Raw genomic sequence first — 13,977 nt, forward strand, 5'->3', positions numbered from 1 at the left:
TCTGCCGTCTCCTCTCCTGCACGAGGAAAGCAAGAGCCAAATGTTGGCTTCCCGTGACTGCAACCCAAACAACTCTCCTCTCTCTCTCCCCCCCCCCGCAAAAAGGGTATTGTGGGAGATAGAAAAGAAAAGGGCAGCCTTTGGGGTCTTCTGTATCTTTAAAAGTTGTGCAGGGGGAAGGGAGAATTCCACCTTGTGGTTTTTCCCATTACAGTGTTGCAAAAACACCTGCACTTGGCTGACTTTCTCTTCTAAAGATACAGGCTCAGGCCCTGAACCTGGCAACCCTACTTACAAAGCAGGATATAAATCTTTTGAACAAGTAAAGCTATTTTCAGAGTGTTGTGACTCACATGCTTCATCTCAGGTGTGCTTCTGGCCCTCCCGTTACTTTGTTATTTGTTTGGGGACTGTCCTTTACCAGGAAGATGAATGTTTTTGGTTTGCTGTTCCTGTTTTTTTAGCTTTTCCGTTATTGTTAGTTTTTATTGTTAGTCTCTTAATGTTTTGATGTTTGCATGTTCTGCTTTGTACGTCGCTTAGAGTGGCTGACAATTCAGCCAGATAAGCGACTAATAAGTCGAATAAATAAATAAATAAATACATAAATACTTGAGTGTGTTTTGCTCCTTGATTCTTGGGACTCTGGAACACAGGCGGCAGAATTAAATCCTAACACAACCAAGCCCGGTTTTGTGCTTCTGCTGGGGGTAATGCCGAAAGCTCATCGGCTTAGCTAGGTATGGGATTTCCTTCCTTGCATAGGTAGCTGACCCTGGCCTTCACTTCTGGCTCCTGTTATGCTGCAGCAGCCTTGGCCAAGCTGTTTCCCTCCAGACGTTTTGGACTTCAACCCCCATCAGGCTCAGCCAAGCAGGGCTGGATGATGATGGGTCTGATGGAAATTATAGTCCAAAACATTTTGGGGGGGGCACCAGGTTGGTGATGGCTCTGCTACAGATGTAGCACTCAGAGCTGGAAGGCTTCACTAGCTTTTCCCTTTAGATTAAGCTCAGCTCCAGAACTCCACCTGGGCCAAGATCAAATTCCTGAACTTACGTGTACTGCCTTCAAGTCAATTCTGACTTATGGCGACCCTATAAATAGGGTTTTCATGAGGCTGAGAGGCAGTGACTGGCCCAAGGTTACCCAGTGAGCTTCATGGCTATATGGGGATTTGAACCCTGGTCTCCCAGGTCATAGTCCAACACCTTAACCACTACGCCACACTTAAGGATGTTGTGACTTGCACATGCAGACATTTCAAAAGGTTCACGTCTGAGAATCCTTGGTCAGTCTCATCAGCCTTCTCCTGCCACCCCAGAGCAACTGGGGTAAAAGGAAGAGAGGGGACTTTCACTTCTTAAAGGGCATCCTGAGTCATCACGGGACTTCCTCATTTGTGCTTGGCTGCTGCCACCTGGTTCCCACGATGTGGCCCCTTTTTGGTAGAGAGCAGGTGACTTCCCAGCGAGTCAGGTGCTTTCTCCTTTGATCTCCCTCCTCCATACGCCACTCCAAACTGCTACAAGAGCACCGTGGGTTCTCCCATTCCAGGATGTCTCAGGGTGTGACCTATGCTGACCTGAAGTTTGGGAAGGTTCCTCCGGTGAAGATCCATCAAGAAGGTATTGTGAGACTCCCCTCAACTTTCCCTGGGTGGTGAGAGGTACCAGGTGAGACGTTTCAGGGGGAACACAAAGTGCCCACCAGGTTGATGGGCCACAAGAGCTGGAATAGCCGTGAGAGTCCTGCATGGGGAAACCACTGGGCTCAAGGTGTAAGCTTTCCATAGCTACAGATGCTGTCTGACTGTCTTTCAGTCTGTAAAGGAACAAAAGAGAAAGGGCCATTTTTGGAAAATTCTTTTTGTTCCTTTGTACAGGTACACAACACTCAAGGATGTTCCAGCTTTTGTGGACTATTAGGCAGTAAACTCCCTATCCAAAGGAAGGGAAGGCCAGCACTGGCTAGCAGGTTTGACCAGTATTTCTGGCACCCTTTACCTATTTCTGACCAAACTTAGACTCCTTTGCAGATTCTGTAAAGTTCAGTACAACACCAGCTACTCTTCCAAACTTCCCTTCCAAACTTGGCCTCCCTCCTGTCTTCTTTTCCAGAGACAAGCGAGGAGCTCAGCTATGAGAATATCCTGATAGCCACACCTGGGGAAGAGAAGCCCCCCAGCAGATCAGGGCACTCCAAAGGTGAGTGTTGTGTATTGCCCCAGCCAGGGTGGACCGACTGCCAGTGAGGACTAGAGGGAAGACATTGCACCTCCCTGGACCTGGCTGGAGGCCCTTTGCTAGCCCTGAATATGTCTGTAAGTCAGTTATCTGTCAAGATATGTCCATTAATTTATTTCCCCCACCCCTAATTACTTTGCAATTTCATCAGGCCCCTATCGGGACCAAACCCAAGAATAGTGTTTGTAGATTGTGTTTTATTTTGCTGTCTTATGCTGCTCAGGCTTTGAAAGTGAATGTTTAATGTTTTGTTTATTATTTTTGTAGTAATGTTGTTAGTTGCCTTGGTCTATTTTTAGGGAAGGCACCAGTGGATACCTTTTAAATAAACAAAAGGATAACAACAGCCCCGTGAGCTGTTAAGAACAAAACATTCTCCAGGCATAGGAGGGGTTTTTTTTTGTTTCTGTTGTCTTCTGTTTTGTTGTTGAGTTCAGTATTTTGAAATCTGAAATCTCAGCCTGTCCTTTTCTTGTCTCCCCACCTGATGGATTCATTTCTTTCGTAGTTTATATGGCAAGCTCTTCTAAGAATATTGTTGTAAGTCCTGCGTGATTATTCTATCAAGAGAGAATGTGACTCCTCGGATGGGTTGCTGTCATCTTAGAATCCCTCTGTTCTCTTCCATGCCTCTGTCTCTGGCCGGAAGCTTCTTGTCTGCACCCAGTTGCTCTACAATGATGCTCTTGCTGGGATGTATGTCGGATTGGGCTGTGTAATCAGAACAGAGGAGCCCCTAGTCACAGCCTGTATTTTCCTGTTTCTGTAGTTTGCATGCCTCCCACCTTCCCGCCAGCTCCCTCCCTCCATGTCTCTTGGCCCCGGTGCAGGTTACTCTCTCCTGGAGCAGATATTGCCCACCTCCTGCTTCTGTATGGCTGGAAGCATCCCTCAGCTAACCCTTCTGGATTTCTCTTCCAGAGCTGAACCATCAAATATGCTGTGTGGCCTTCACCCTTGCGGGCACCTGCCTCTTCCTCTTCGCCACCACTGTGGGATTCGCGGCCCGTTGTGAGTATTTATTTAATTATTTATAACTTGCTCTGCATTACTCTCACAATCCCAGAGTGAGGAACATCATTTACAATAAAAAAATTTTCATTTCAATACGGCTCATTATAAATCAAACAATGTACTTGCAACAGCCGAGCGAGGCGCCTGGCAGCAGCTGGGCCAGGCCAAAGGGGCCCATCGTAGTCCAGCATCCTGTCCTTGCAGTGGCCCACCAGGCGTCCCAATGTGAAGCCTGCAAGCAGGGCCTGGGCACAGGAGGCCTCTCCTACGTGTGATCCCACAACTGGTATTCAGAGGCAAACAACCTCCAAGGAGAGTTTTTCCTCCAAGGGAAAATGTGTCAATGGGAAAGAGGGGAAATGGCAAGTTTCAGTATAGTTATGTCATGTAACTCTGGCGATCTCTTCCCAACGGAGCCAGGCCAGCCTGCCCAGGTGGGGTGGGGTGTCTGTGCCTTTTCTTCCCTGGCTGCCTGCTCCACATGCGGGTGAGGCCCTCTCTGAACAGCCCAGAGGGAGCATCTTTGCACCCTGCATCTCCCTTCCCTCAAGTTGCCTCTTCTCCTCAGACTGGCAGGTCTCCTGGCAGCTCCAGCAGGCGTCCCGCGCCCATGCAGCAAACAACAGCCTCCTGTTGCAGAGGATCAGTGCCCAGGAAGAGAGCCTGGACCAGTCCCAGCAGTTCCTGGGTGACGCTGAGGCACGACGCAGCCACACCATGGAAGAACTCAAGCGGCAAGAAGAGGAACTGAGGCAAGCCAAGAGCAGCCTGGCCGTCTTGCGGCAGGACCAGGGAGACACGGAACGGACGAGTGAGGCGAGGGAGACCAATTTGCCTCATGCCAGATCTTGCCAGCAGACTGGTATGTCCAGCTCCCCCTTTTCCACGAAGCTCCCCTCGCTTCGGGAGAAGGGGCAGGACTTGTCTGTGGAGAGAGCACAGATTCCAGGGTGAAGGCCAGGCTGGGGCAAGCGACTGGAGAGAGGCTGAGGAGAGGACGGCTTGGGAGGGAAGAGTCTCAGGCGTGCTGAGTCTGAGGCAGCAAGGAGATGCCCAAATGGGAGGCATCAGAGGGGGAGAGAGGCAGCTGGGTCCTTGTCCTCGCTCATCATGTGGGTGGAACTGAGGGCTGTGGGGTTTGAGGATGGGGGAAGCAGAGGAGGAGCTTCTCCCAGTGCAACAAAGTGAGAGGGGAGAACTAGTTGAAGACTGAGAGGGGAGCCAGAGCAGGAGCGTGGAGGTGATGGGGGCAGTGGCAAAGGCTGTGGTCTGACACATGAGGCCAGCTCCCTGCTGAAGCTAAGCAGGGTCAGGTGTGGTCAGTGCCTGGATGGGAGACTGCCTGGGAACCATATGTTAAGCTGCCTTGGGTTTCTATCATGAAAAGAAAGGCGGGGTATAAATGTAATAAATAAATAAAGGGATCTGTTGTTGCCCACCTCCCTGGCCTGCGGCGTGAAAATCTTCCAAGGGTGGGAGAAGCCAGGGAGAAGAGGGTGTGCCAACTGTCTCAGCGGCAGCAGACACATCAGGGCGGGTGAGGGCAGAGGGGAGGGAGACCTTTGGGCTTGGCTGCGCGGGAAGATCACCTGAGTTTTGGGGCCAAAGGAGATGTCATGGTGGTGGACATGTGGGTCTTTTCACCCAATAAGGCGGCCTTTCCCAACCCCATGCTTTGGACTGTGGCTCCCATCAGCTCCAGCCAGCACAGCTGTATGATGCCGAGGTGGAGGGAAGCATATGGCCATCCTGACTGGGGCTGTTAGGAGTTGCTGTCCAAATCATCTGGAGGGCACCACGTTGGCGAAGGCTGCAATAGGGTCTAGCAGGCAGGTGGGTTGTGCTACGACAACTGATATCTCTGCCTCCACGCCTCTCGCTTCCACACCGTACCTTTAAAGCACTCTTATAGCACTTTAACAGTCGTCATGGCTTCCCCCAAAGAATCCTGGGAACTGTAGTTTGATAAGTGTGCTGGGAATGAGTGCTCCGTGAGGGGCAAACTACAGTTCCCAGGACTCTTTGGGGGAAGCCGTGACTGCTAAAGTGGTATCGATGCGCTTTAGCCGACTGCTTCTCACCTCTCGTTTTGGTCTTACCTCTCAACTTTGCAATGTGGGGGTTCCTATTTGTTTTTGTTTTTTGCTCTCATAAACTGCAGGGGCCTTCTGAGTCACTGGTGGCCCAGGAAGCGCTGGGCATTCTGCCCTCGTTATTGGGTGATGGGCAGGGAAAGAAGGTTCTTCCCCCCTTTTTTTAAAATGCAAATGAAAAAGACAGACAGTATTTCCTGGGTGAAGTAAAGATGCCGGGTGATTCTCCCAGTGCAGACTCAGAATGCAACGCTCACGCACACACTTCCCCTTCCCATGCAACAGCAGTTGAGTGCTCTTCACGCTCTGATGCTCAAATGCAGATTATGAGTTTCATTCCTGTTTCACACCCACACCAGAATATATCCTCTTTACATTTTTGACCTGCATTGCAATCTTGTTACTTCCTTCCACTGCGCCTCGCCCACCCGCTGCGGCACTATGAGCGTGGATTCTTCTTCCTATTACGACATGGAGATATCGCACTTTCTGAGTGGTCAGGCTGAGACGATCACACATCAGTGCTCTGACAAAGAAGGCCATTGTAGCCAGTCGGGGCCAGAGGGGAAGGGGAAGGTTCAGTGCCTGCCCTGCCCGTGTTTTGCTGTGCAGTGCCAGGGTCCTGGGGCATGGCCTGAAGGCACATGAGGCGACCGCCTTGCTGAAGCTAAGCAGGTCTGGGTCTGGTCAGTGCCTGGATGGGAGACCTCTCAGGAACCACATGAAGGCCACCCGGGGTTCCATGATGGAAGAAGGGGGGGTATACATGTGAAAAGTAAAAGAAATAGAGGCTCTTTCCTTTTGGAAAAATAATAGGCAAGACAAAGCTCCTGGTCTCCGGGGATTGCTTAGCTTTAACAAGGCAGCCGTCAGACCATTCCCTGGGCCAGGCTCCATGCACCAAAAAGAGGTGCAAAGGGAGGGGAAATTGGGCAAATGGTTCCCCTGCTCAGCCATCACCCCTCACTTCCTCTAAATGGCAACGGGGACAGGCCTGGGCTGTCTGGGAGGCCTGGGCGGGGCTCAGCTGGCCCTCACGGGGGAGCTGTGAGACAGTTCCGTTGCTGCATTCATTTTCATGTTTAAAACACTTGTTAACATTTTGCTCCTCATTTGTTTCCCACGTTTCTCTTCATTTGTTGTTAGCAGTTGATTTCTTCCTGTGACGGCCCCTGGGGGCCAACACACCTTTATGTTCAGCAGATGCCCTGTGGCATGCAGGGAGGGGGGAGGGACTGGCCTGCAGGAGCAGCTACCAGCCTCAGCTCCTGTGGCAGCCACCAGAGATGGGTGTGCCCCCCATCCCCGGATAGTACAAATGAGGATGGAGGGAGCATGAATGGGGGTCCCACAGGACTCCCTTTTGGAACAAGTGAAAATAACACCACTAATAGCTGCCCAGCCCCTTGGCTCCAAAAGGAATGTCCACCCTGAGACCTAGCACTGATTTGCCCCTGAAGCCCGTTGCTCCGGGTCCCACCCCACATTAGCCGGGGATAACATTAGCTGGGGATAACACAGGGGGCACCCTGAGCCGAGCTGGAGGCACCTGGCAGAGCAGCAAAGAGCCCTCTGATCCTTCCCCCTTGTCTCTTCTCCTCCAGGCTGCTGCCCCTCTCAGTGGAAGCTCTTCAGGTGGAAATGCCTGTGGATTTCGACAGCAGAGAAGTCTTGGGAAGAGAGCCAGAAAGATTGTGAGGGGAAGTCATCCCAGCTGCTTGTTTTAAAAGAGCCCTGGACAGCTGAGGAACTGCAGGGTGCCAAAGTCATGCAGGTCTGGTACAAACTACTAACGTCGTCTGATGGGTGGAGGTGCGGTTGGGGGGATCCACCATGAACCCTGAATGGCCAGAAGGGGAAACATGAGGGCGACTCCAATTCTATGGAAAGGCAATCCTTGAAAATGCTGACTGGCACAAAAGGCAGCGTGGACACTCAGGCAGTCATGGAGCTGGGAGGGGCAGCAGGCACCCTTCTAGTTCTGTATCTCTCCCAAAACAGGGCACCCTGCACCTAAACCAGGAGTGGGCAACCTTTTCCTGCTTGGGGGCCACCTACTGATGGTGGATTTGGTCACCCCCTTGCAGTCTCTCTCTTTCTGCCGGCCCCCTTCTTGCTCCGCTTCTGGTGCCCCTCTCTCCTCATTCCCACCCGCTTGCCATCCACATGAAATCTAGCCAACAGCTGCAAAATTAGGCGAGGGCTGCAGGTTGCCCACCCCTGACCGAAAGCATCCCAGCCCTGCAGAGAGGTGGTCTGCAAAGGAAACTTCCATTTCCCCCTGCCATGTGGCTCCTCTTGCCAGGGTGTGGTCTGCAGCTAAGGCTCTGTGTTGTTTTTGCAGCAACAGACTAACACGGCGGTAACGCTCCTGTAAAGAGTTATAATCTGGGCTCCTACTGGGAGGAAGGTTTTTTTATACCCGTGGGGACAACTGATTATCCCTATGTTGAAAACTTTTACTGCTAAAGCCCTACCCAAATTACTTTATGGGGCAGAACTCTGGGGCCATTCACTTAAAGCCAGTCTTGAAACCCTCCAAAACTCCTTCATGAGACAGATTTTGGGACTCCTTCGTGGAACCCCATCTGCTCATGTAAGGGCCAAACTTGGCCTTCCATCACTGACAGCCAAAATTGACCTGGCTGTGCTAAGGTTCTGGAGGAAGATTTTAATGGTGGACGAGACTTCCATCGTTAAACTTTGTTGGCAAGATTACAGAAAGGGGGCTGGGCCCAAGCCACTAGAGCTCTAATAGATTATTATAATCTATCCCCTAGAAACCTCCTATCCTTTTCTCCATTGGAGCTTCGTAACTGGATCCTGAACTTTGACGCAAATCAAGATAGCGCTTCCATAGTGTCATCGCCCTTTTCACAGTGGTTCCCCCTTGTAAATGTAAATCATGCCATTCCTTCATATTTTATTATTTTAACCAGTGCTCCTGTACGTAGAGCCTTTACCGGAATAAGATTCCAGACGATGGATACAGCCCTTTTGGAGGGCAGATACAAGGGAATACCGAGAGTGGAGCATTACTGTGTCTGTGGAAATAAGGCCACAGAGGATCTCGTTCATTACATGTTAATGTGTCCACTGTACAATAACCCAAGAAAAAAATTTTTGGAACCCTTGATTAGTTCTAGGAAGGGGCTACCTCCCGACATTTTAACAGTTGATTTATTGGCGGACAAGCAAAATACGGTTACAATGGCGGTGGCAAATTTTGCCCTTGCCGCCAAAAAAATCAGAGTAAATCACGTCAAATTACAATCTCATTAGATTTTGGTTCGTTGTAACTGTTCTTGTCTGAATATAAATGTATTTTATTGTCACAGTGTCATAGTTTGTTATGCAATGGCCCATGGCTATAAGCAAATAAAATTTGTTGTTGTTGATACTGGGAGGAAGAGCAGGGATATAAATCTAATAAATAAATAAATAATGGGACTGAACAGTCTGTAGAGAGGAAAAGGAAGGATTTAGTCAACAGCACAATTGGGTGAATTGGTCCCTGTCCACCTCAGACTTCGTTGATACTCGGGTGGGGGTAAAGAAGTGCTTTCCGTGGTTGATTCCCTAATTTGCCCCCACTGAGTGGGAAAACGGAAGGAGCCCAATGGAGGAAGCACTTCCATTCAGCAAGGCCTGGCGTCCTGCAATCAAGGGCAAGCTGTCCAAAACAGTGGCGCTTTCCCAGCCTCCAACAGGAGAGATTGTGCTAGGCTGGCTACTAAGTAGTTCAATGCTTTTTCTTCTTTTTAACTCTAGAATTCTCTGTATTCAATTCCATATTGGATTGGACTAAGATGTTTTCCACCAACATGCTATTGGGTTGATTGCTCACTCTATAAAGGGTAAGTGGGGGGGGGAACCGCAGAGCTATTTGTTACCCATCAGCTGTGTCTGTTCAGGCTGGACAGAGCAAAGGGCTGGCCCCACTTCCTCTCCAATGGCAGCCTGCAGGCCAGATTCAGCCTCCAAAGTAGCTTCAGAAGCAGTGAAGTGCCATGTGCCTTTCCTGTAATCTAAAACTATCTGGAAAAGCCAAGGGATGTCGACCATCTGCCTCATGAAAGGGCTATTAAGCAAGCCCATTTATGCCTCAGCCCTCCCTCCCTTCATGACAGACACCTTCCATGCAGGTGGGTTCTTGCACCTGGGGAGACCAAGTGATGCCATTTTTATTATAGCATTTGAGAGAGGGTGGAATGGTCCAGCCACCAGACTAGTATCTGGACAACAAAGCCCCCCCCCTCCCCCAATAACAAGCCAACCGTCCTTGAGAATGAAGAAACTGGCATTCCCTAGTCTGGGAGCCTCATGTCCCCCCCCCCTTTTGCAGAAATTTCCCAGGAGACCTTCTGGCTCTACCTCATTTGGCCATGTGCACTTAGTTTTGACAAGTCAGATGCTTCACAATGTGGGTGTTACAAACGAGACAACCCTACAATGGCAGGAGCAAGAAAGCGAGTCGCCAGAGGGGATTTAACTTCTTGTTTTCTGATGAATTTTCTTATTCTTTCAGATCTCTGAAGTATAAAGGTTATGACAGAGATTATGATACCTGCATACAAATGAGCCAAGAAGGCCTGAAAAAAGATGCGTGTTCTGAACGTTATCCCTACATCTGTGAGAAGACGGCCAGTTCCAGTTCCTGGTCGTGAGCCACTGGGAACCACAGCCACACCCACCTGATCTACAGCAAATCATCCCAGCATCTACCGATAGATCTGGATCTACCTTCTGCACGCTCCTGGCCTATCTGGCGGTAGGACCATGTTGTACAAGTTGCTACCAGCTTCTGCTTGCACACACCTTTGCCAACACACCTTTGCCCCCATCCTCTAATAAATACAAATGAACATCTGAAGGGGGAAAAGCAACAATTGTTTTGACTGTGGGGAAAAAAATTGCATAAGAAGCGAAGAGCCACGGGAGGGAAGACCAAATTCCATCGGAAACTTTTGCCAGATTGACTCTGGTTTGGGTGTTTTAACGACTGATAATATCAATTAATGTTTTTAATGATGCTGTTTTGTAATGTGTTCAAAATGTTCATATAAACTGTTTGTTTGGGTGGCAGTATTATATTTTGAAATGAATTGGTACTAATTGCAAAGATGCTTTGATAGTGTGGTTCCCTGATCTTGTATCACGCTTTTTGTGTTGTGGTGAGCCACGTTGGGCAAATCTATGTGGCATATAAATAAAGAAATGGCCCATTTAGTCCATTACCCTCTTTCGCCCAGTGGCCAACCAGAAGCCTACAAGGAGTCCACGAACAGGACATGAACGCAACAGCCCTTCTCCACTGCTGCAGGCTGGCGCCAGGAGTCGGCTTTCTAGGGCAGCTGCTGGGGCACCCTCCACCGCCCACTGGCCCCAGCCATATTATGCTGGGGATGTTGGGAGATGTAGTCCAAAATAGCTGGAGGGCATCAGGTTGATGAATACCAGACTAGTTTGAGATCAAGAGAGGCTGAGCATCACTCATCTTCTCTACCATGAAAAAAAACAGTAAGGGAAGAACCACACCCATGTTTTTGAGGAAAGAATCCTTTGACATATCCATATCTACACATAAGGCATGTTATTTGTAGCAAAGTTCTAAGAAATCGAGGGATCTAACTTTTTTAAAAAAATAGTTCTTCCACAGGCCATCACCAATCATGAGTATTTATTATGTTAAGATTCACAACAAAGAGTCTCGTGGCATTGTAAAAGAGATTCATAATGGCAGAAGTTTTTGTGGACTAGGGTCCAATTCATCTCATGCAAGAAAGCTATCCACAGTTGGCTGGTATATATGTATTATACAAATGACAATGAAATGTATAAGAATTCTATGCAGATCTTGGGATCAATGTAGAACAATGCTGATTTGTAGCAACACTAACATCCTAGCTTGCTAAATCAATTAACACCTGTGATGAGACAGGAAATCTTTATCTTGATGTAAGCCAGAGGTGATGTTTGACACTGGAGTCTCCCTCTGAAGTTCAAGGGTTGCCACTTAGAGGTCCTGGGAGCATGGAATGTTCTCCTACTGCTGGTTTCCGGATATTGCCATTGCTGATGCCAGATTTGTGTCTACTTCATTAATTCACATTAATTCTTAATGCTATTGTGCTTGCGTCCTGCTTTGGGGCTTCTGAAGGGCATCTGGTTGGCCAGGGTGACAAGCAAGGTTCTGGACTAGATGGCACCAATCTTCAGGGCTTTTCTGCAGGGAAGGCTGTCCTCCTCGTCCCACAGGTGAGGGGGGTGGGTGGCTGGTTGGGACCCAGGAGAGACACTTCTCTATGGTCATGCCTTGATTATGGAGCAACTCCCTCCCTCGGGAGGGTCCTTGGCTGGGCCTCCTGCCTTCTGCTGCCTAGCCAAGGCATGTCTATCCCAGCAGGGATTTGACTGACCAGGCTGAGGAGCTTTTAAAGGGCTGGCCCTTGTTTCGAGCTGTTTCGCTGCTGCACTGCCTCCTGCTTTTCACTTGATTGTGAATGCTTTGGCATATTTTGCAATACTTCTAAAAGCTGTTGGAAGCCACCCTGAAGCGCCATGATCGCAAGGGAAGGCTGGGGTAAAAACGGTCTTGAGTGGATGGATGGGTATTTTGAGCCTGCTTGTGTTTCTCTACCAGAGTGGGAAATGTTGCAACCACACGAGAGTTTGGACATTATCCCCAGGCTGGACTGAGCACCAACCCCGGTGCCATGAATTCATTCTCTCTCCTTCAGTTTGGACAAAGCTGGGTGTGGGGTGCAAGCAGACAGACAACATGGCCGGATGAAACCTTCAGCTTTCAGAGACATCTACCCTTTGCCTGGAAACCTGCTATGGAACTGTCCCTCTTTGCAGCCCAGGAGCTGCAAATCAGCATTCAAGAGCTTCCACCAACTCCACCACCACAGGAGAAGCATCACCTTACCTGCATGTTTGGCCATTGGGCGCAAGGAACGGCAGGAACTTCCCGTCACTGAGACTCAGCCCCAAGCAGCTGCCCATCTGGGCACCCAAAGGAAGGTGTGGCAGGTTACAGATCTCACTGCCGTCCAGGACAGCATCACAACTGGTGCCCAAGGAGACGCCCAGCTTGGCTGGGCAGATGACCAGGCTCCCATACATAGAGAGGATGAGGAACTTCCCCTTCCATCGCTTAAAGAGGAATCCTCCTGAAAAGGACAACTTGAGGTTAAGCTTGCAGGGAGTTAAAAGTCAGAAGTGTGAAAGCATGTACAGAGTGCCTTTAGCTCAATACTGAGGAATCCCAACCAGCCAGATTGAGCATGCCTTCCTGGGACAGAGGGTGTGACTTGCAGGTAGACATGAGCTCCAGCACCTTTTCATTAGTAACCCAAGGTACGGACGATCCCTGTGGCTGTATCTGTCTAGCGGGAGGACAGCTTATGAAAAAGGTTAAAACGGTCATGCAGGGTCCCCACGCCCTGAACACTTTGCCCTTTGGGGACTAGGAACTTGCTTTGTTCCATTTTGAAGAGAAGCAAGGATTCTGCCTCTCTCAGCCTCATCTGCAGCTGCCTGTCAGGCTCTCAATACTGAGTACTGAGAGAGTAATGAGGGCTCTTGACTCCAAAGAGTGAATGAAGCGTAGAGTGTTTGAGGATCGGAATATTCGCAGGGAGACCAAAATGCTTATTTACAAAGCCACTGTACTACTGACTTTACTGTACGCCTGTGAAACATGGACCACAAATGCCACTCCCAACCTCTTGAAAGATTCCACCAACGCTGCCTCTGGAAAATTCTGCAAATTACTTGGGAAGACAGACGGACTAATGGTAGCGTTTTGGAAGAAGCAAAGACTACCAGTGTTGAAACAATGATCCTTCAACATCAACTTCGCTGGACTGGCCATGTTGTTCGAATGCCTGATCACCATCTTCCAAAGTAGCTACTTTACTCCCAACTTAAGGATGGAAAATGGAACATTGGTGGACAGCAAAAGAGGTTTAAAGATGTTCTTAAGCGAATCTAATAACATGTAACATGAGCACAGAGAAGTGGGAAGTTTTGGCCCATGAGCGTCCCAATTGGAGGTTGGCCATTATCAAAGGTGCTATGGACTTTGAAGAAGCTCGAGTACAGGGCAAACGGGACAAACGAGCTAAGCGCAAGGCACGTCCAGCAAAATCTTCATCGCGACCTTCTTCCATTTGGAATCCTCACTGTGGGAGGCTGTGTGGATCTAGGATTGGCCTCCACAGTCCCTTATGGGCCCACCGTTAAAGACCTTATCTTGGGAGACAATCTTACTCGGCCAGCAACAAAAACACTCTAAGCGCTCCAAAACACTCGCGCACCCGCCATTCAGGAGCATCCTGTGTCTGACTGAGGAGGCAGAGCGCAGCCGGGTAGCCACGGCAGCCAATAGCCACAGTGGCCAGCAGCCACGGCAGTAAAACATAACACTAAAACCAGTGAACGCTCAGTAAGCTGCCCTTCAGAAGCACGCCGGCTCCGAGTGCGGAGGCAGAGGCGAGCAAGCCCAGTCGCCACGGCGGCAAGCAAAAGACAGGCATGCGAGCAGGCGGAGGATGAGAGCGGAAGGCCGTCGGGGCAGCCCTGAGGAAGCCGCTGCGGAGCGCTCTCCAGCACCCCCG

At 49.7% G+C, this 13,977-nt stretch overlaps 1 protein-coding gene across 1 annotated transcript; it reads left to right on the forward strand.

Annotated features, from left to right (window-relative positions):
* The first annotated feature begins 1,506 nt into the window (after positions 1-1,506).
* On the forward strand, positions 1,507-10,428 carry LOC133370640 (B-cell differentiation antigen CD72-like). The gene is made up of 7 exons (XM_061597229.1): positions 1,507-1,628; positions 2,121-2,207; positions 3,168-3,257; positions 3,829-4,122; positions 6,958-7,127; positions 9,125-9,210; positions 9,882-10,428. Exons 1-7 carry the CDS (start codon positions 1,559-1,561, stop codon positions 10,018-10,020), a joined length of 936 nt encoding a protein of 311 aa, XP_061453213.1. The 5' UTR covers positions 1,507-1,558; the 3' UTR covers positions 10,021-10,428.
* The last annotated feature ends 3,549 nt before the right edge of the window (positions 10,429-13,977 follow it).

The sequence above is a fragment of the Rhineura floridana genome, chromosome 15, assembly GCF_030035675.1.
Source record: "Rhineura floridana isolate rRhiFlo1 chromosome 15, rRhiFlo1.hap2, whole genome shotgun sequence".
Taxonomy (NCBI): domain Eukaryota; kingdom Metazoa; phylum Chordata; class Lepidosauria; order Squamata; family Rhineuridae; genus Rhineura; species Rhineura floridana.

Coding starts and splice junctions, on each gene's coding strand:
- LOC133370640 (XM_061597229.1), top strand. CDS start 1,559: ATGTCTCAGGGTGTGACCTATGCTGACCTGAAGTTTGGGAAGGTTCCT. Junction 1,629..2,120: donor GGTGAAGATCCATCAAGAAG/GTATTGTGAGAC, acceptor CTTCTTTTCCAG/AGACAAGCGAGGAGCTCAGC. Junction 7,128..9,124: donor AGGGTGCCAAAGTCATGCAG/GTCTGGTACAAA, acceptor TTTTAACTCTAG/AATTCTCTGTATTCAATTCC.